The following is a 23,726-nucleotide window of genomic DNA, read 5'->3' as shown; positions in this document are numbered from 1 at the left end:
TTATTTCAGAGTAATAAGAGTGTATCTGTACTGAGTCTTATTCAGTGTCTTTTAGTTAACAAAAAAGATTTGTTATAACTTTTATTTGGAATCATACTTTAAACTAATATTGTTAAAATATTTCTTAAAATTTTACTTTTATTCCTATTATTTAGCTGATCTAGATATGCTGAAGAAATTTAGAGTAGTTATTTTTATGGTAGGCTTATGATGTAATACTGATCAATTTATTGATTTTGTTTTTTGTGTTATTTGGGATGGAAACCTGGGCCTTACCCATACTGGGCAACTCCTGTACCACTAAGCTACATTTATAGTCCTCAGCAGTTCAGATTACTTGAGAATTAAAATGTTAGTAGGATTCTGAGAAGTATAACAGAAACTTTGGTAGAGATGTACTGTGGAATTGTCTTTAAGAATGTCTGTACTATTCATCAAAAAAAGCTACTTGCTTTAGTGGGAGTTTTAAAACATACAGAGTTGCTAATAGGAATTGGGATCATATGCAATTGTATTCTTAGTCAACAATATTAATGACTAAATGACTAATATATTGACATTAGACTAGATACTGTTCTAAATTATGTAGGTCTTCATTCAGTTTTTTTTTTTTTTTTTTTTAAATACCAATATCTTCAATTTGTGTGAAGTAAACAGCAATATCTTCAATTTACAAATGAGGAAAACAGGTTTAGGTAGTCTTGCTGTCTGGCTCCATAATGTACATAGGAGCCAGATTTCTGTCCTGCATTAATAAAATTATTTCAATTTCAGAATGGCAAACATGAGTCAGCACCTGTTTTTTATATAGCCTGCATGCTAAAGAATGACTTTACTTTGGGTGGGGGGGCTGGTTATCAGGGATCGAATTCAGGGGCACTCAATTACTGAGCCATATTCCCAGACCTTTTTCACATTTTATTTAGAGACAGGGTCTCACTGAGTTATTTAGCGCTTTGCTGTTGCTGAGACTGGCTGTAAACATCCATCCTCCTGCCTCAGCCTCTCAAGCTACTGGGATTACAGGAGTGTGCCCCTGCACCCAGCATGACTTTACATTTGTAAATGGTTGAGAAAAAAATAATATTCTTTTGGAACACAAGAAAAATAATATCAAATTCAAATTTCAGTATCCATAAATGAAGATTATTGGAACACAGCTACACTCACTTGCTTTCACATTATAATAGCAGTTTATTAGCTGCAGCAGAAATCATATGTGTTGCTCTCGTTACTTGTTTCAGCTACTCAGCACACACCAAATCACAACGATGCAGTTATAACTCAACAGTGTTTTGAGTGCCATGCATATTGCCATAATGCAACATTTATTTATTTGTATTACACTGCATACCCATCATGTCAAAACAAGAAAAGTGAACTATGAATGTCATGCTTTTAAGTCGCAGTGGCATGTGAATTATTTTGTTATTGAGTTAAGATAACAATGCTTTGTGTTTATTACACAATGATACTGTGCCTGGCTAAAAGACTTCAATGAACATAAACATTACCATGTAAAACATTTAATCACAATATTCTTAACTCAGGAAAACAATAGTCATGAAAAAAATATAAAATAGAATATTTGATTACAGTGGAATTTCTTCACAAAAATAAAAGAATAAAGGTGAGGCTGCAACTCAAGTAAGTCTTGAAAGGTTTGCTTTACTTGAAAGGCTAAGTAATAAAAACCATTTATTAATGATAAGTTAATTAATTTGTATTCGATTGCAACAGCTGAAGAAATGTGTCCAGAGAAAATAAATTTATTTAAGATTGTTAGCTTTGCAGCAAGAACGGTTGCTTAAAGAGTTGAGGACATTGATAAACAACTTTAGTGAAATCCTGTCTCTAAATACAAAAAACTGGGGATGTTGTTAGTGCTTAAGTGCCACTGGGTTCAATCCCTGGTATCAGAAATAAATAAATAATAAATAAATAAATAAAGAATTGAGGACATTAAGAGCATCTCCAATAGTTATTTAAAAATCAAGGCAAAAAAAATCAAGGCAAATTATTTCAAGTATATTTTCTTTGTTCATGGTGACTATACAGGTGTTACTAATACTGTTCAGTAGTTTATTCATGTCAATACGGAGTTTTTGAAGTGACAAGAATTCATTTCCATGAGTTGTCTGCATGGAACAAATATAGGAGAAAATAATTTCAAAGAAGTTGTGAAATACTACCCAATGGAATCTCCTAAGGTGTGTTGTACCTGATAGTGGTAAATGTATGTGTGGATCAGAAGACATATTTGGACAAAAATTTTAAAGATTATGAAAATGTAACATGCTTAAGGTCTGTGATTATTAATTATATTATTCCTTAGCAGGTACTTTGTAGAAAAGATTTCAATCTGTTTTTTGTTAAACCAGTAGTGTTGACGGTTAACTTCATTCATTCTCATGGACTTAATAATTCTGCATATTTATTTTTTGTTAGAAATAGAATAGTATGTCCTAACTTGCCATACCACATACACAATTTAGTAGCTTATTAGTGACAAAGTTGCACTATTTGTTTGAGTTCACGTCCAAGGTTGAAATCTTTCTGAATCATGCTGCATTCAATTACTACTATTGAATATTCAGTGACTTTGGAAATTAGCTTTTGCTGTAAACTTACATGTTAATTTATAGATTAATATTATTGAATTCTACTTAGAATTGCAAGGAAAAACAGTGCTTATATATGAAACCTGTACTTAATAAAGTCAGTTTGATAATAGCTATCATCATTGGAATCAAAATAATGTCAAATTGCTTTTATATATTTCCAGTGCTGTCAAAAGTTAACACAAGAAGATGTTTCTTACCACACAGATTTGCAGCTGATATATTTTTTGAGCTCAAGCTATATTTTCAGCAGTGTTTGTCAGACCTGGATGCAAATATAAAGGAGATATTTATGTTTCAAAATACATTTACCTATGTAGTTAAGAAACTTCTCTGACCTTAAATTGAAAAGATAATCACAATGGAGGCTGAAACAGGAGGATCTCAAGTTCCAGACCAACCTGGGCAACTCAGGAGATCTTGTCTCAAATTTTAAAAAGGACTAGAGATGGTAGAGCACTCTTAATAATGTGTGAGGGTTTAAGTTCAATTCTTAGTACCACAAAAAAGAAAAGAAAAAGCAATTAATGGACAGTATAACAACATACGAAAAGGAGAATACCAGAAGAATGTAATGAAATCCTATAAATGCCTTTTAAGCAATAAATATGCTCAATTAAAATTATATGCTTGTCATCACTATTGATCAGTGCTTGAGAGGTGAACATTTGTGAGTGACTTTGATGACAGGAAACACTAACTTTGAACTCCAAGTAAGTAATGGTACCAACAAAAAATAATTTTCATTGGAAGATATGTATTAAAATAAATGTCACTCAATTATTATATTTTAAATTTCATAAATAGTGAATTAGTGATTCTTCTTTTATATAAATGCGTGCATAATATCCTCAGTTTTGCCTTTTGACCCACAGAACCATATCTACTATATGTCCCTTTGTAGAAAATGTTTATTTATTAACCCTTGAGTTAAATTAGTGCATTTGAATTCTCCAAACTATTAATATAGAATCATTAATTTGTAAGAGTGAGAAAGAATTGAAATTGAAGATAATTTTGCTTCTTAACTCTCACTTCTGTAACTGTTTAAAAAGAAATAGGGCAAAAATGCTTCATTATAGTTCCAGCCTTTCATCAGCCTCACTTCCACTTCAACCAGCATGATAGTTGGATAAGGTTAATCAATTAGAGAAAGAAGATATAATTCATAAGTTTATATGCTTTCTTGTACTCATATTCCTCATTTTTACTTGCATTTTTCTGTTATACCAAGCTAAAGGAAATTATGTTTATTTTAGCTTTGCCTTGAAACTCCAGTACCAGAACTATATTTTATGTCAGCCTAAGCTATTAGGTAAAAATTTTAGGTCAGAAATTTTAAAAATGTAACAATATAAGATATTCTTTTTGTAACTTATAATTCTTATTCTTTCTTGTAATTTATAGCTGTATATCCTCATGATACTGGTTCTTCTGACATAAAATGTAACTGTTAAAATATGCAATAGGCTCTTTGTGATAAAATATGTGAAATGTCTTTCAAGTCAAGAATTTCTTCTGGGCTGGGGCTGTGGCTCAGTGGTAGAGCACCTGCCTTGCAGTATGAGGCACTGGATTTGATCCTCAATACCACATAAAAATAAATAAATAAAGATATTTTTTTAAAAAAGAATTTTTTCTATGACCAAATAAGGATAGGTGGAGAAGAGTTTACAAAGTTCCGTTTTACTGAGAATATTATCAAGCAAATTAAGTTGAATACAGTTTAATTGGAAATGACATTCAATGCATATACACACATATTGTCAGTCAATAATAAATTTAGATACTACCATATAAGCAATTGAACTTTTATCATTTCATGGTTTAAAGGCATATGTTCTTTGTTACCAGTTCAATTCAGTCTTATACCTGTTATGCTAAGGAAACAGAAAATAAATCAAACTGGGCAAAACTTTTGCAACCTATTAAGGGTATAATATCTGGGCCTTTTTTCATATTTGAGATACTGATAGTCACAGGAATTTCAATCCAGACAACAATCATTTTCTTGTGTTAGTATACATGGTGTGATTGTCTTTGCCATAAAAAAGTTTATACTGGGCTGGGGATGTGGCTCAAGCGGTAGCGCGCTCGCCTGGCATGCGTGCGGCCCGGGTTCGATCCTCAGCACCACATACAAACAAAGATGTTGTGTCCGCCGAAAACTAAAAAATAAATATTAAGAAGTTCTCTCTCTCTCTCTCTCTCTTTCTAAAAAAAAAAAAAGTTTATACTGTCTAAAACTTGTAAGATTATACTATATTTGTTGACTAACTATTTTGAGTAGTCTGCAGTTTAACTACCAATTTCAGAAAGGGAAACTCAGAATTGTGTTTGGACAACCCTGTACTTCACTCATTTTCTAATTCATGCTTTGTTTATTTGATGTTTTCTCCTAGTATATAGCTGTATAATACTTGATTGTATCTGTAGCTTGTTTCTAATTTTTTGAAAATATTTTCTTAGTTGTGGATGATGCAATACTTCTATTAATTAATTAATTCATTTATTTATTTTTATGTGGTGCTGAGGATTGACCCCAGTGCCTCAAACATGCAAGGCAAGCACTCTGCTACTGAGCGATGATCTCAGCTCTTGTTTCTGATTTTTTTAAAAATATTTATTTTTTAGTTTTAGGTGGATACAATATCTTTATTTTACATTTATGTGGTGCTGAGGATCAAACCCAGTGTCTCCTACATGCTAGACGAGCACTCTACCACTGAGCCACAACACCAATCCTTGTTTCTGATTTTTGAAGATTTTTTAAATGCTATTTCCATAACTATTTAATGTTTAGTAGTTATCTAATTGGTTTTTCATTTTCATTTGAATTATAGGAATTTTGTTTTAAATATAACATTATCATTTGGCATTAACTCTTATTTTACTGGTGATACTTAAGATGCTGGTAGTAGCTTTAAGCAGAGCTAGTTTTTAAAGCAAAGCTTTGTTGTTCCTACCACAAAACTATTGGTTCTAATAGCACTGATTTGGTTTTGGTTTTTTGTTTTTGTTTTGTTTGTTTTTCTTCCTCGGGATTCTAATAGTAGTATTATGTCACTTTAAAATTTGGAACAGTAGGTGGCAGTATAATCATTAACATCAGATTGTTTATAAATCTGACCTTGTACAGTACTTAAAACATTGAGAATAATCAGCAAAGTATTTAAGTAAGGTTCTGTAGTAGCTGTTAAAATATGAAATTGGGGCTAGGGATATAGTTTAGTGGTAAAATATGTGGCTAGAATGCACAGGACACTGGGTTCAACCCCTGGCACCAGCAGAAGGAAGAAAAATACTTGGTCTTAATGATTTTTATAAATAAAGACTTCACCATGAGTTTTCCTTAAAACTAGAGTTGTCATTTCTAGTTAAAGCCATTTTTTTGAATATCATTAAAATTTAAGTTCTTTCATTGTTCCTAAAAGCAATATATGGAAAATAGTTTTAGTTAGATTTGGAAAAGAGAAATAGTCAATTTTGACCTCTCCTCCCTAAATTTATATATATTGTTTACACAAGTGAATTTGAAACATGAACATGCTTTAAGAGAGGCTGGGAATATGTTTAATAAGACTCTAGACTTCAATCCCAAAAATTCTAATGCAGATCATACATTGGTGACATATTGAGGAACACAAATCTGTTTTATTAACTTAATAATTTACCACATTCTTTGAGGCCTTCTGTACTACTTGACTTTCATCCCATCTTTATATTTTCTTTGTGACCTACAGAATGTACTCCTCTACAATATGTATCTTGTAATTCTGTCTTCATGAATCCTAATATACTAGAAGACAACGGCTAAGCTTGACTAATAGTTAATAAGCTGTGTAAATACAGTCAAGTCCAACTTTCTTCATCTCTAAAATGTCTCCTTTTCCTCTCCCAAAAAAAAACAGATACTGCATACCTCAGAATTGTTAAGAGTCAAATGAAATATGTATAAAACATGTATGATTTTAGTATAAGATTCCACTGTATGTATTTTGGGAGTATCAGTGTTCTTGTTTTCATAATCTTATTTTTAAAAAAGTAATTCTGAATTTGAGATGCTTTTCTTCGTAACATCAGTTATATCATTCTTGAGCGATTGCTGTGGTTTGGCATATTTAATGCACCAGTTATATTTTAAAGATTATTGGATTACCATCATTAAATTATCATTAACAGCATTTCCATAGGGAAAAAATATAGACTTAGTGTAATATAGCCACGTTACATTTTTAAAGGAAGGCCTATTTGTATTCCCTTTAGGATTCATGCTTTGGCACCCCTTGTAATCCTTCAGATACAGCTTTCTTGCCTATTTTAGAATTTTTAATTTGGGTATAATTTTCTCTTACGCATCAGGAAATTACTAATTTTACTTGATTAACACATTGCTCTTGGAGATAATTATTCCATTTTACAGAAGGGGGAACTGAGGCTCAGACACATCTAGAACAGAAGAAAAAAAATTCATATCTCAATAAGTGACAGAGCCACCTAAATACAAGTCTGTAAGACTTGAGCCTTTTGTCTTTGTTACATGTCTCTGTTAAGCACTGTGCTGGTCATTGAGAGGGATAGAAATATGAGACTTTATAAGCAAGGCTTTGTGGTAAAATGTGTTTCAAATCTCCCATGTATGGTGAGAATACAAATGAAAGAAGTAGTAGCCAGGCACGGTGGCGTGTAATCCCAGGGGCTCCAGAGGCTGAGGCAGGAGGATCGTGAGTTCCAAGACAGTTTCAGCAGCAGCAAGGCATTTACTTAGCAACTCAGTGAGACCCTGTCTAAATAAAATACAAAACTAGGGCTGGGGATGTGACTAACTGATTGAGTGACCCTGAGTTCAATCCCCATTACCCCTCTGCCCCACCAAAAGTGGTGACTTCCTGTGGAAATTTCTATTGGATTTATAGTGAAGTGCCATGTTTAAGAATGAGTAACAATTTTATATAGACAAAGTTATTTCTAATACAGAGAAAAACTGGTGCCATAGGATAGGTACCTGAAAAGTATGAGTATGTAATGTAAATGACTAAATTTATTGTGGCTGAGGCTAGGATAGATCTGCAACTAGACTCTGTTCCTCAACTTGGATGCTGCTGCAGACTGCCTCTATTGGAGGAAAAGTGAGATGTGAAAAAGTAATTTGGAAATATTGCTCTAAGACTTCTACTTCAGAATTCTCTAGTGGAGGTGGTACTCTGTGTGTGGGGTGGGGGCAAGTATTGGGGATTGAAGCCAGGAGCATTATAGCAGTGTGCTGTATCCCCAGCCCTATTTATTTATTTATTTTTGAGGTATGATCTTGCTTAGTTGCTGAAGCTAGCCTTGAACTTGCCATCCTCCTGCCTCAGCCTCCCAAATCACTGGGATTACTGGTGTGTATACTACTGTGTCTGGCCCAAAATGTTTAAATAAGATTGGTTTCCAAGAAGGTAACAATTGAAACTCTGGAAAATTTTCTTCATATTTCCTTTTTAAAAATTCCTTTATTACCAGAGGCAAGAAGCAATGTTGGCTAGAAAATCAGATCCTCTCTAATTGCTGTTTTGAGTGTCTTGTAGTTTTTCCCTGCACTACTAATATTGCTACCTTAGCCATTATAGTTTTAATATTATACTACAACATGCTTTAGGTTGGACTTATAGTTTGTAACTTGCATGATAAATACAGCAGTCTGTTTAAGTTTTCTTCATGTATGGTTTCTGTCCAAATATAAGGCAGAATTCCTTGATTTTACTGGACATTCTTTTCTCATCTTCCCTCTCCCCTGACCCTGTTATTCTATGTAGAAGAGACTGTTTTCCCAAAATACATTCCCCATTCTTTCTTTAGTAATAGAGTCCCTGAGTTTTTATGTGGCTGCCCAGCTATACTATATTTCATCTTCCTTTGTAGGTGGGTATGATCTCTTGTGATTGTATTTTAGCCAGTGGGTTATATGTAGAAGAGAAGTGTGGGGCTCTAGATCCTGCCCTGTGAAGAGAAGGGTTCTTTTTTTCTGTTTCCCAGTAGCTAAGAGGCAAGCTCGATGGAGGGAGCTACCAACAGCCATCAAATGCTACAAAATCCAAGAAGTGATGATGCTGGTTTGTCAAAAAGGAGGATCCTGGGTGACACTAGTTTAGACTATTAAGTGTTTTTCTGTCTCAAGTTATCCTTATATTTCCTTTGATTATAGTGGTCCTACCTAAAGCACCCCCACCCTTTTTATTTGGTACTGGGAACTGAGCCCAGGAGCATCATATCCATGATTTCAGCCCCAGCCCTTTTAATTTTATTTTGAAATAGCCTCACTAAGTTGTCCAGGCAGGTCTTGAACTGGCATCTATTTATTTATTTATTTATTTTTTTAAAGAGAGAATTTTTTAATATTTATTTTTTTTTTTAGTTATCGGCGGGCGCAACATCTTTGTTTGTATATGGTGCTGAGGATCGAACCCGGGCCGCACGCATGCCAGGGGAGCGCGCTACCGCTTGAGCCACATCCCCAGCCCCGCATCTATTTATTTCATCCCCTTGAGTCTCTGGGATTACAAGCATGCACCATATTGTGCCTGGTTTACCTGTAACCTTTCTAATACACTTGTGGAATTGTACTGGGAGTTTATCTTGACTGAGAGTACTGGTAGTTGTGGATTGGAAGATTTTATAACATTTAATATAATTTATAATATTACATTGAACTCCAGTTAACAGTTATTTATTACAGGATGCATAAGCATAAAAACCAAGCTGAGGCTTATGGTGATCTCATGAACTTAGCTGAAAATTCTGCCCCTAACATAGTTTAATTACCACAAGAAAGTTTTAGAAAATATTTAATTTATTTTAGCAGTGAGCTAGCTAAAACTTCCCTAATGTTTCTATTAAATGTAGTGGTACCTGCCTGTAATTTCAGCTACTCAGGAGGCAGAGGCAGGTGAACTGCAAGATCGAGGCCAGCTTCAGCAAGTTAGTGAGGTCCTAAGCACCTTGGTGGGACCCTATCTAAAAAAAAGCAGTGATGGGGTAGCGGGGAGGCTGGGAATGTAAGCTCAGTGTAAAGCACCCTGGGTTCAATTCCTAGCATATGCATGCAAAAAAAAAAAAAAAAAATGTGGTCAGAAAGAAATAAAAACAACACAAGGAGATCAACACACTTAGCAGATTTATTCTAGAAAATTGAATTAGTAAACCAAAGAAAAAAATAGAGGCACATCCACAGGATAGAAGAAGATAAAATATCCATTATGATCCCTTATCTAAACTGCTTGGGATCAAAAGTGTCTTAGATTTGGGAATTTTTCAGATTTTTGAATATTTGTGTATTTACCAGTAGAGTGTCCCTCATCTGAATATCTTGGAATTTGGAGCATTTTGGATTTGGGGATGAGGGTTTCATCATTGTACTTGAAGATCCCATTGACTGAGATAAAATACTAAAGGTACAATAGATGGAAACTTTATATTGCTAGCAGAAAACATCAGGATTGCAAGTCAGGAATCCTGAACATCACTGGGGAATATATCCTTTTAACATTTGTAAAATTTTATTAAGCTGGACACAGTGGCATATACCTATAATCCCAATTACTTGGCGACTGAGATGAGAGGATTGCAGGTTCAAGGCTAGCCTGGGCAATTTGGGAGACCTTGTCTCAAACAATAAAAAGGGTTGGGGATATAATTCAGTGATAGAGCACCCTGGGATACAGTCCCCAGTACTGGGAGAAAAAAAAATTAAAAAAAAAAAAACTAAAATTTTATGAACAAAAATATAACCAACTGCCAGGCACAGTAATTCTAGAAACTCAGGAGGCTGAGGCAGGAGGATCATGAGCTGAAGGCCAACCTCAGCAATTTAGTGAGACTGTACCTAAAAAAATACATAAATAGTTTTTTTTTTTAAGGGCTAGGGATGTAGATGATTGCTAAAGCACCCCTGGGTTCAGTCCCTAATACCACAAACCAAGCAACCACTAAAATGGTTACTTTCAGAGGACTTGAAGTCATATTGACAGATTTTTGTTGTGACAAATGCCCAAATACAGTGAAGTTAACTGAAATTTCAGCTTGTTACACTTGGTACAAGAAGGTGGTCTTGGAACATTGTTTTTTCATGAATTTATACATATATCCCTGTAAATTCAGTGCTGAGTTATGCTTGCTAATTGTCATATGGAACAGTATTGATGACTATTTACTGGCATTCTGGGTTCTTTTCCTTTGAGGTATTGTGGTATGATTGTAATTTCCCTTTCCCCTTTGAAGTTAAGCATGGCTGCTTGACTAGCTTTGGCCAATGGAGTGTGAATGGAAATGTTAATGTTACTTTGGGTCAGAAACAAGTCAGTGCAAAATTTGCCTCATTTCCTTCTTCCTACTGTGATGACTGGTGATACCTCAGGTGGTAGAGATTTCAACACCTTGACTAATGATGGCATAGAAAGCCCCCAGCTGTTCATCTGTAGACACATAGTATGAATAAGAAATCTTCATTCTAAGCTATTAGGCTTTTGTAGTAATTTGTTGTTCAAGTGTAATTTATCCTACACAGAAGTATTACAAGAAGAATAATCTAAAACAACTATGGTCAGCTTTTATAATAAGATGGTATCTAGGAAACACTGTGGTCTGTAAGGTAATAGTTTTTCCTAATGTAAGAGAAATAGAGTAGAATCATGGTTTAATAGAAGGACTATTTCATTTTACTCATGACTTAAATGCATTATGTTGGAATATTTCTGTTAAAAATCAGGAACATAATTTTGAAAGTTCTAACCAACACTTTATAGAATAGATATTGGAAATGGAGGAAGTTGTTTGCTACTGATGGGGTTCTCTATCTAGAATATCCAAATCAAATTTCAAAAATTAGCAAATGAGTTTTTTGTAACCCTCCCCCCCCCCCCCCCAGTACTACAGATCTAACCCACTGGGATTACAGGTGTGCACCACCAGGCTCGGCCATTTTATCTTTTTTTTTTTTTTTTTTGTAAGATAGTGTGAAGCAAGCAGAAAAGAAACTCATGATAAAGTACTTTGGGACCAAAAGGAAAATACTCTGAAGTATCTTGGCTTATTATTGCTTTATCTTTGCATTTGTAGAGAGACTTAAAAGATGTGGGCATACTTACCTGCATTTTCATTTGCCATATTCTCTTAATACATTAAGAACTCAGGGGCACTCAGCCACTGAGCCACATCCCCAGCCCTATTTTTGTATTTTATTTAGAGATAGGGTTTCACTGAGTTGCTTAGCACCTTGCTGTTGCTGAGGCTGGCTTTGAACTGATGATCCTCCTGCCTCAGCCTCCCAGTCCGCTGGGATTACTTGAAAGTTGTAAATTGCCAAGTATGGTGGCATGCACTTTGTAATCCCTGTGATCCTCCTGCCTCAGCCTCCCAGTCCGCTGGGATTACTTGAAAGTTGTAAATTGCCAAGCATGGTGGCATGCACTTTGTAATCCCTGTGATTCAGGAGGCTGATGACAGGATGATTACAAGTTTGAGGACAGCCTGGGCAACTTACTTAGCCAGTCCCTGTCTCAAACAATTTAAAAGAGCTGAGAGTATGGCTCAGTGTTAGAGCTCCCCTGAGTTCAATCTCCAATACTGCATAAATAAATAAATAAAATTGTAAGTTAATGATTTGATTGTCATCATTAATCAAATGATGACATTTGACTTCAAAAAACTTTTTGAGTTTAGTAACTAGATTTAAAGGTCACAGTAATTTTTGTCTCATGCATGTTTCTTTTTATTTTGTTAAATGGGAAGTGGGATTCACTTTTAGCTCTTTGAAAATATAAGGACATGGAAATACCATGGCATCACTTTAATTGGTATATGATATTAATGGAAGAACATTTTGTCTTTAAAATAATGTTCTGGTATATTATTATATAAAATTTAATGAAAAGAGCTTGTCAAGAAAATTAAATCTCTTTGAGACATGGAATTGTTGGTTAATGTTGTAGTAAGGTTTCGGTGTATGATACATTTATGATACTTTCAGGTAAGTTTTTTAAATCAAATTTTTATAATCAGAATTCCTTCTAAGTTAGTGATATTTGTTACCATGAGGAGAAAGCAGAAGAAACTGTGACAATTCTATCCATTTAACATTTCCTCTTTTGGGCCACATGCTTGATCTGATATGCTGAAATTGCTTTTTATTTTCTTTCTTTCTTTTTTTTTTTGGTACCAGGGATTGAACTCAGGGGCACTGAGCCACATTCCCAACCCTATTTTTGTATTTTATTTAGAGAGAGGGTCTCACTGAGTTGCTTAGTGCCTCCTTGCTTTTGCTGAGGCTGGCTTTGAACTCTTGATCCCCTTGCCTCAGCCTCCCGATCCGCTGGGATTACAGGCATGCCCCATTGCACCTTGCTGGCTCTGAGATTGCTTTATAACTGATGTCCCTGTGTCTGCCATCCCTGATGGTTCTCATTGCATTTGAGAATGGCAGACAATCACCCTGCCTAAACTAACTCTTGTGACATGGACACATATTAGTCCAGGTGATAATCTACTTACAGATGATTTGGCAGTTCAAAGAAAATTGAACCTGTCCAAAGTCTTCAGGAATAATCATTCTGTTGTGTGATTACCTATTCTTTTAAATATCACTAAGATTAGATTATATCACTGTACTGTTTTGTGGCATTTTAATTAATGTGTTATTTTAAAGAATTTAATCTTTATTTTTTTATTTTTAATGTTGAACCCAGGGCCTAACCAGTGCTAGGCAAGCACTCTACCATTGAGCCACAAGCCCAGCCCCTTAATGTGTTTTTTAAAAGACTTAGAATGATATATAGTTGAGTTTCTCCTGTTCATTCCATTCTCCTTCACTGTCCTACTCATAAATTTCTGCAGCAAAGCAGTTGGATACTTTTAAAGTCTAATATGCAGATTAAAGTTTTTAAAAACTGAAGCTTCTATCATCATCCACACCAAAAAGGGAGAATGTCTCCCAGCTATTTATTTTCTTAACTATAAATAGCTAATATTGAATACTTAAATTAGAATTACTTTTTAAGCTCCTTATGTGGACTATACATGAATATTAGCTTATTTTATCTTTAGTCTTCAAAATATAACATTATTGGAGAAGTTTAAAGCTGAAGAAATAAAGACATAGAAATGAAGTTAATCCATGGCTAAGCAACAAATGGCAGAGACCATACTCTAATTATTACATTAACTGTCAGTACCATAACTTCTTTTAATTGCTACAGAAGATGATTTCTGCCATTCCATTCTCCTTTCTGCATGTTATATATACACAAAGATGAAAATGGTGTGGCTCATCCTTTCATCTTTTTCACAATTCATTGAAAGAGTTCATCTTTTACAAATGCACTACAGAACAAATTCTGGAATCTGATATACATTGCAGTTCAAGCTGTGTGATCTTAGGCCAATTAATCTCCTTTTAAAAGTGGCAACGAAAGTAGTGCCTACTTTTTAAGGCCATGAAGATTAAATGAGAACATTTAGAAAGGATGCATGTGTTACCTCTTTTCTACTCTGAAGATATTACCAACCATTAAGCTTTTTACCCTAAAGCAGTAATCAGATTTACTCATATCTGGTGTTTTGATATGACATACTTTGCTGCTGCTTCTTTGCTCAAAAAGAAGTTTGCTTGTGGCTTTCTTCTCATTGCTTGTAGGCTTAATGTTTATTCTGTATAGATTATTTGGTCAGAAATATTTTTCATCAATTAGTTACTTACAAGCTTAGGCTTATTTTCTGCAAAGCATTCCCCATGAAAACTTGGCTATGTTCCCATCTCTTTTTAATTTGAGACAGGGTCTCACTAAGTTGCCCAGGCTGGCTTTGAACTTGAACTTCTTTTGCCTCAGCCTCCCAAGTAGTCCATTCTGAATAGTTTGTACTGTTATTTTTCCATGTCACAATTTTGTACAAAATTTAATTTTGTTTTAAATTATTATTATGGTGTTTTATCTTTACATCACACATGAATGACTTTATTTTATTATTTTGACTAATTCTTTTTATTCTCAGAGTTATAATATGAATAATTATAGCGTAATGTTTAAAGAGGACTGTTACTGAAAAGACATAGTAGTTAGAGTGCTTCAGGACTGATGTTTGAGACATGACCTTTAAGCCAGTACCTAGATGTCCATGTTGAAATTTCCTGGGAATAAAAAACATTGGTATAACATTAGACAGTGTTGGTAAGTAAATCCTACCTTGACAGGATAATTTAGATATGTGCTTGTATTCTTAGGTGACCGGGTTATTGATGTGGGATCCGAGTGGAGAACTTTCAGTAATGACAAAGCAACAAAAGATCCATCTCGAGTTGGAGATTCTCAGAATCCTCTTTTGAGTGATGGAGATTTGTCTACTATGATTGGCAAGGTAATACTCGCAATCAGCAGGAAATACCTAGTGCAGAGTGACCGAAGACCCGGGAGTTTGGGATCTTTGCAAAAATATCAGACACTGGTCTCATTGGGGAATATTGGCCTGGTAATAAAATTTGCCAGTAATACCACTGTGGATGATGGCTGATTAGTGTGTTCTTTCCATCTTGGAGGGGAGAACATCAAATCAAAATTACAGTATGTATGTATGTATTTATTTATTTTGTACTGAGGATTGAACCCAGGGACACTTTACCACCAAGCTACATCCCCAATCCTTTTTATCTGATTTTTAAAAATTTGAGACAGAGTCTTTCTAAGTCGCTTAGGGTCTTGCTAAGTTGCTGAGGCTGGTCTTGAATACGCGATCCTGCTCTCAGCCTCCTGAGTTGCTGAGATTTTCAAAGGACTGGGGATCACTTAGCTCAGTAGTGGAGCACCATAAAGTTCCATCCCCAATACCATACTTGCACCCCGCCCCCTCAAGAAAAATTGTCTTCTCCCTATACACTAAATACTTCATAGTTAAGGGTTTTATGGAAATGTAGTATATAGAATGTGTTCAGTAAATGGTGGTGGTGATTATTATATAAGGCAATAGCATAACTTCCCTGATAGCCTGATTCTCTTTACTTTGTAATCTGAATTGGAAATAGTGGTGAAATATTTTGCAAGATTAATCAAGGGGGTGTTTACATTTTAAGATATTACTATTGTGTACCGTTTTTTATTTTCTTTTGTGCAGTCCTTAGGGTTGAATTTGGTAGAACTCTACACTGAGCTACATCCCTATCTCTTTCTATTTATATTGAGATAGGGTCTCACTAAGTTGCCTGGGCTGACCTCCAACTTGGCTTGTTGCTTCAGCCTCCCAAGAATACATATTCTGTATTTAAGAAAGTATCATGAAAAAAACCCAGGTTATTAGGTATTTTTTGCATGCTGTAATTGATAAAACTGCATATCAAATTTGGACAACATGGTATATAAAAGGTTAAAAGTTTACAGTATTAAATCCAGAAATATTTTTAAGTAGATTATGTCTGCATTTGCTTTAAGCCTTATGGGCTTGGAAAAAAAGCATACTTATAGGTATTTTAAAATGTAAGATTGTAACTAATTGACACTGACTTTTTGTTATTTAATTTTTTCAATAGGAAATACATGATTCAAAAAATGTATGAAAGGAGCATATAGTAAATTTTCCTTACCCTTGATCCCTAAACTCTTGAGTTCCCACTGCAATGCCTCTTTTCTGCCAGAAGTAGCCACTATTATTAGTTTCTTCTATATTCTTTGAAACTTTTATTCTTATTTTAATATTTATTTTTTTATTTTTAGGTGGCCACAATATTTTATTTTTACGTGGTACTGAGAATCGAACCCAGTGCCACATGCATGCTAGGCAAGCACTCTGCCACTGAGCCACAACCCTAGCCCTGAACGTTTTATTCTTACATGGCAAAAAAGAAAAATTTTAAGATGCTACATTTATTGTAAACTAAATTTTTATATGTATTTGGGAATATTTCTGGACTTTATCTGTTCCTGTTTTGGTCTAGTTAATCCGGTGGCACTAATCCTCATTGCTTTTCTTTTTTCAGTGTTTTCTTCACTAATCTTTTCTATTTAAAGGTTAGCGATCACTTTGTTCTGTTTTTCAAAAACAAAGCAAAACAAAATCTTGATTATTTTTACTGGGATTTTGGTTATATTTATTTACAAAATGATACAGGGAAAATTGACTTATTGATACATCTTTCTATCCAAAAATATGGTATGGCTTTCAATTTCCTTAATTCTTATGTGTCCATTAGGGATGTTTTAATATCTTCTTCATGAACATCTTACATATAAGTGAATTTTCCAGAATTTATTTTTTACATTACCATTGTAATTGGAATATTTTCCTTCATTGTCTTCTAACTGGTTAAATGTGTGTTGGAAGGTGTTGATTTCTGTTCATTAATCTTGACCTGTGACTTTAATGAATTATTTTTTTATATATTTATTTTTTAGTTATAGATGGACACAATACCTTTGTTTCATTTATTTTATTTTTATGTGGTGCTGAGGATCAAATCCAGTGCCTCTTGCATGCCAGGCAAGTGCTCTACCACTGAGCCCCAGCCCTAATGAATTCTTTTATTACTGATAACAATAGCAGTTTTTTAGTGATTTTTTTGAGTATTCTAGGTATACGAAGATATTACTTGCAAATAGTTTAATCATTTCCATTCCAAATTTGTATTACTGTTTTTCTCTTACTTAACAATATTGGCTATTTTTTCTAGTATAGTGTTACAAAGTGGTTGTTGAAGGAGGCACCTTTGTCTTGCATCTACTTTGTTGGTAATCCTACTAATGTTTTTTCATTATTTGTAGTGCTGGCTTTGGCCCTTGGAGAGATTTTTCTATTGTGAAGAAATATCCATGTGTAGTATTCTATGAAGGTATCAAAAATGAATTCTGGCTGGGTGTGGTGGCACATGCCTGTAATCCCAGCAGCTTGGGAGGCTGAGACAAGAGGATGCGAGTTCAAAGTCAGATTCAGCAATGGCGAGCTATTAAGCAACTCAGTGAGACCCTGTCTCTAAATAAAGTACAGAATAGGTCTGGGGATGTGGCTCAGTGGTTGAGTGCCCCTGAGTTCAATCCCTGGTATCCCCCCACCCCCCCAAAAAATGAATTCTGACTTTTTTTCATCTTTTTTGGTACCTTTGGAGATCATATGAGTTTTCTTCTTAGATCTAATATTATGATGTTTTATTTTTTATTAGATTCTCCAATAATACATATTTTGCATTTGTGAAAGTCTCCACTTGGTCGTGATATATTAAAAATGTATTCTGTTTTCTAATATTTGCTATTTTATCATATTTATAAATGAAATTGGACTGCTTTGTTTTCTATTTTCTGTGGCCTCAAATAATTGTTCAGAATTATATATTCCTTAAGTGATAAAACACCTCTTTAAAGCATCTTAGCCTGGTACTTTTTCTATTTGAGGGAAAGGTAGGATGCACAGTGCAAATTTCTTGGGCTTTTGGAGTCAAATTGTATAACTTGTATTTTCATAGAAATTGTTCATTCAAGTTTTCTGAAAGTTTCTTGCAAGTTATAAAAATGTTTTATAGGGTACAGGAGCTGCAAGTTTTGATGAGTTTGGCAATTCTAAGTACCAGAATCGGAGAACAATGAGTAGTTCGGATCGGGCAATGATGAATGCATTCAAGGAAATTACTACCATGGCAGACAGAATCAACCTCCCTCGAAATATAGTTGTAAGTTTTTGTCTACCTCCTTTAAGCCATTCTGGCATTCATTTTGCATAATTTAGTGAGCATATGCAATTTTGATATTGTAACTAATTAAATGGCCTAGAGTTAATTAAACTTAGTTTCTCTGTTTTGAAGGATCGAACAAATAATTTATTCAAGCAAGTGTATGAACAGAAGAGCCTTAAGGGAAGAGCTAACGATGCTATAGCTTCTGCTTGTCTCTATATTGCCTGTAGACAAGAAGGGGTTCCTAGGACATTTAAAGGTGAGTTTTTAGTTGCATAAAGTAACAGACCAAAGTCAAGCTGCTTTGATACTTAGAAGCCAAGTCCTGTCTTCATCATTAGGTATAGTAATCCACCTGAACATTATTTGCCAGCGCCACTTTATTTTGTTCCTTGACAACAAAAACATAAAAGAAATCTTACTGACCATGTTCTTTTCAAACTGTTTTCCCATGTAGGTTTGTTTTAAGTCTATGTTAGGCCACTGTGTTCTTTGCTAGTAAGATATTTTGATGGACTATATTTTATGGGTTTATGGCCTGGCATCAAAGCTATAATAGGCTCTTTGTAGGAAGTCAGTACACTTGATGCATAAAAACAGCTGTCATTTCTAGCATAGATCTTTCTCTATAGGTGTAGGAGTCAAGCCTTGGAAAACATCAGTGAGATTTTTTTCTTTTGAGGTATATAGTATTTGCAGTTTAACACTTAATTTAGAGGCTTTGAGATAATTGGTATTTTTATACAGTTTGCAGTTACCCATAAATATATGACAACCTATTCATAGTGTTGTCATGATGCATACACTGACAAAAGTTTTGTAGCTGAAGGCTGAACTTACTCTTCATTCATCCAATTAATATTTATTAACATGTTTTAGGTCAAAGAAAAGAAGTGATGGCCTTTATCACCATCTTTTGTGTTGTTACTGCAACTAAAAAAAAGAAGTTTGTTAAGTTTATTCTGAAAGTGCTTGGTGGATGAATATTTAGGATAAGGATGTTGAATATTTATCTCATTTAATTATAGCCTGTAATCGCAGGAATTACATGCATACATGACTGTGTAGCTTGAGAAACATTCTTTAGCTAGAGTATTTTCTTTCATCTCCTTGGTACCCTCCCTATAACAGATTAACATATAAATACCCAAGAAATTTTTGATTAAAGAAGTCTATTTGCATAAATTGAAACTGTCAAGAAGTTAATATTTTCAAAGATTAAGACCTAAATTTAAAGTGTGGTGAACATTTACATTAACCAAGAAATTTTAAATTAGCTCAATGGGAAATATCACTGAAAGGATTAGGGTTTCATCTTTAGGCATGGTTAAGTTTTTTTTTTTTTGCAACTGCAATGTGTTATTTAATCAGAAATGATAGGTTTTTAAATGAACTATATGGCTTATATGGATTTTTTTTTTCTTTTAGAAATATGTGCTGTATCACGAATTTCTAAGAAAGAAATTGGCCGATGTTTTAAACTTATTTTGAAAGCTTTAGAAACAAGTGTGGATTTGATTACAACTGGGGACTTCATGTCCAGGTTCTGTTCCAACCTTTGTCTTCCCAAGCAAGTTCAAATGGCAGCTACACATATAGCCCGTAAGGCTGTGGAATTGGACTTGGTTCCTGGGAGGAGCCCGATCTCTGTGGCTGCAGCAGCTATTTACATGGCTTCACAGGCATCAGCTGAGAAGAGGACCCAAAAAGGTAGGGGTTTTCATGAGGAATGTAAATAATGAATTATGAAGGCTAAAGTATGTCTTTTTCCATTTTATGTGTGAAGCATTTAAGTATCCAGAACCCACACTTCAGAGGTAGTTCCTCAGCAACAAAACATAAAAATATCTAGTATTTTGCTTTTAAGTGACTCATAAATAAAAATGTTTGGAGGCACAGCTATGTACAAACTTTTTTTTCCATTTGAATTATATAATTTTGATTTGTACATTGTTCATTCTTTTTTTAAATTTATTTAATTTTTTTTACATTGTTCACTTTTTTGTGAGTTCTCTGTAATTTTTTTCCTTAAATATTCCTGATCATTTTGAGTCATTTTTCCCTCCATAAACTTAACCTTTTTAAATCTTGGGAGGGGCAGTGGGAGATGCTTTATTTCTAATGACCCTGCTGATTAACACACTGTCAATATTGTTGACCATCAACCTTTAATGTTCTGTGAAGCCTGTTCTTTTCTCCCTTTGAACCATTTTCATAATTTTTTTTTAAAGAGAGAATTTTTTTAAAATATTTATTTTTTAGTTTTCGACGGACACAACATCTTTATTTTATTTTTATATGGTACTAAGGATCGAACCCAGTGCCCTGCGCATGCCAGGCAAGCGCGCTACCGCTTGAGCCACATCCCCAGCCACTATTCATAGTTTCTTAATGAAATTTCTGAAATACATAGACATAAGTAGTTCAGCCTTCTATAAAGTCATTTTTAAATTTAGTGTGTGGCTTTTTTTTTTTTTTTTAAGGCACAGCCTGGTTTTTTTTAGTTGTAGATAGACACAATGCTTTTATTTTATGTATTTTATTTTTCATGTGGTGCTGAGGATCAAACCTAGTACCCATCATGTGTGGTAGGCAAGCACTGAGCTACAACCCCAGCCCTCTAGGGAAACTTTCAACCAGAAGTATTAATCATTTTTGCAAGTATATATATTCATGGATTACTTCTATGATCCTCAAAAAATTTTATGAAGAAAAAGGAGAGTCAATTCTAAATTTTAACGTGGGTTCATGAATTACTGGCTTAAGTAACTTTGTAGTACTTGATTCAGAACAGCCTTTCACCTCAGCTTAGGCTATACTTTGATGTAAGTAACAGATGGTAACAGAAGAGTGATTAGAGGGGGAAAGCCAGCATTAATTACTCAGGTATGCCATTATCCATTCCCTTTGTCCTCTACTCATTTTTTAAAGGCTAGTTTAGATCCATTTTTTACCTTTTATATTTATTAACAAAGATTTAATTTAATTCTTTGGATTCTTAACAGACTAGAAATTATCAAGTGACTTGAGTTCAATATATATGCACAATGTATACTTCTAATAGTAAAAGAAAAATCTATATAAGCTGTTATAGATGCTTGATCTCTAGGAAAAAAGAGGTTGTAGAGAAATATTATTTCATTTTGGTTTTAGATGTTGCAGATAAACTTTCAAATGTAGAAAGAGACGATGAATTTCTTTTTGCAGTACTGGGGATTGAACCCAGGGGTGCTCTATCACTGTGCTGCATCCCAAGCCCTTTATTAAAATTTTGAGACAGGGTCTCATTAAGTTGCCCAGGCTGAGCTCAAACTTGTGATCCTCCTGCCTCAGCTTCTCAAGTAGGTGGGATTATAGATGTGTGCCACCAGACCTGACCTGGGTAGTGAATTTCTTTATAAGAACATATTTCAAAGTATATGGATGAAGACACGAATTGGTGCGAATATACTTTGTATACAACCAGAGATAAGAAAAATTGTGCTCTATATGTGTATGTGTAATAAGAATTGTAATGCATTCCACTGTCATATAAACAAAAATTAATTTAAAAAGAACATATTCATGGATTACTCTGTGATCCTCAAGAAGATTTATAAAGAAAAAGAGTAGTCATTTAAAAATATGGTCAATATAATGTTTATCACCTATAGTATAGTATAGTGAGTTGTTTTACATATATTAAACATTAATACTGTAGACAAATTTTAAGGTAATAGGTGCTACTGCCATTATTGTTATTACTGTCTTTAACTCCTGTTTCTTGTCTTCCCGTTTGGATTCCCATTATCATTTTAAAAAAAATCAGTATTTTTTAATTTTGTTTTTCACTTTGGTAGTAGAAAGGAGGTGGGAGGAAAGAGATACTTAATGTTTTGATTTTTGTCTTTTAGAGATTGGAGATATTGCTGGTGTAGCTGATGTTACAATCAGACAGTCCTACAGGCTGATCTACCCTCGGGCCCCAGATCTGTTTCCTCCAGATTTCAAATTTGACACCCCAGTGGACAAACTACCACAGCTATAAATTGAGGCAGCTAATATCAAACTTTTATGTACACAGAACTTTGCCTATTGTACATAGCCTATACAACGTGCTGGGTTGAGCCTTTAATGAGGAAAACACATGGTACGCATTCCAGGGCTAAATATTATTGCTTGGCATTCTGTATGTATATACTAGTGCAAAATATTTAATGATTTGAATTTCTTACTGAATTTGCTTTCTTTTGTAGTGATCTAGGAAACTGTATTTTGGAAGATACTGAAATTATGTAATTCTTGAATAAAACATTTTTCAAAACTAAATTTTTTGTTACATTTACATGTTATATGTAATTTATAATATATAATTTTAAATAATGTGTATCACTGCAATTGATAGAGGTCGTTATTTTTCATTATTTTTCTCATTTAGGGTTTTAATTTTAATAATCATGGAAATAAAAAAAAAACTTTCAAGAATGATTGTTAACATTTATAACATATTTAGTTTGTAGTGTGAGAGATTTATTAATATATGTTAAAAAACAAGAAAGAAGAGCTGGACCCTGAAAGGCACCAGTGAAAAAGATGTAAACTCTTTTTCTTAATGAACTTATCAAGCAGAAGGATGATGCTATTAAGAATAGCTACAGCAGATCAAACAGATTTTAGTTTGGGATGTGACTATTTCATTTTGTAAAATCTGCATATCTACAATTCTTTTTTATTCTTAGTTATGCTTATTGGGACACCTATGAAGTAATGGGTCTTTAAAATGAAGATCACTGGTCCCTGGGAGTGTGCAGGAACTTTTAAATGAGCACTGTTATGTTATTTTTTTGATGTGGTGGGTATTTTGCTTATTTTTCTTTAGAACACATTGATTTAGGGTCTCTCAATTTCCAGGCACTGTAAAGGAAGGCCAAGAAAGTGTTGCTGTTTACCCACTAGGATAGTTTATACAGGGAACTTGTGTCTATGATAGGCATCACCTATGTAAATTATTGCTCTAACAGTGCTGTGATTCTCACATATCTGAATGGACATTAGCACTAGATGTGGCCTAGTGGTTGGGTTCAGACCCTAGTCTGTAAAGGGACTTTTTCCTTTTGAAGATAAGACTTTTCACTGCCATCCTCGTGACCATAGGAGGAAGATGGTTATTGGGACCATGAAGACAAATAATATTTCTCTCTCGGACAAAATGCAAGATCCTTACACAGTACTGCTTAAAAGCAGTGGAGAACCCTAGGGAAATAAATACCAGGAGTATTATAACCTATATACAGAATTAGAGGTCTAGTGAGGAAATGCACACTCCAGGCCAATAGAAATCATCCCACCCAAAGTGAGACCTAAGAAGGAATCTGAACCGTGCGTGTCTCCCTTTTCAATATATTGATCCCCAGCACCTCTCATCCCCACATGCCTTCAGCATTGCCCTC

General features: G+C 34.2%; 1 protein-coding gene across 1 annotated transcript in view; it reads left to right on the top strand.

The window, feature by feature from the left end:
• Gtf2b (general transcription factor IIB) overlaps positions 1 to 22,605 on the top strand; it is a 28,048-nt gene extending 5,443 nt beyond the window's left edge. Inside the window, exons 3-7 of the mRNA XM_027935176.2 lie at positions 14,872 to 15,005; positions 18,148 to 18,294; positions 18,427 to 18,556; positions 19,726 to 20,007; positions 22,191 to 22,605. Of these exons, the coding sequence (XP_027790977.1) occupies positions 14,872 to 15,005; positions 18,148 to 18,294; positions 18,427 to 18,556; positions 19,726 to 20,007; positions 22,191 to 22,324 (827 nt within the window). The 3' untranslated portion in view covers positions 22,325 to 22,605. The remainder of the gene's footprint in view (positions 1 to 14,871; positions 15,006 to 18,147; positions 18,295 to 18,426; positions 18,557 to 19,725; positions 20,008 to 22,190) is intronic.
• Positions 22,606 to 23,726: the final 1,121 nt, after the last annotated feature.

This window comes from Marmota flaviventris, chromosome 10 (assembly GCF_047511675.1).
Source record: "Marmota flaviventris isolate mMarFla1 chromosome 10, mMarFla1.hap1, whole genome shotgun sequence".
Taxonomy (NCBI): domain Eukaryota; kingdom Metazoa; phylum Chordata; class Mammalia; order Rodentia; family Sciuridae; genus Marmota; species Marmota flaviventris.
The sequence above is the reverse complement of the archived record's forward strand: the minus strand, read 5'-3'. Positions and strand labels throughout refer to the sequence as shown.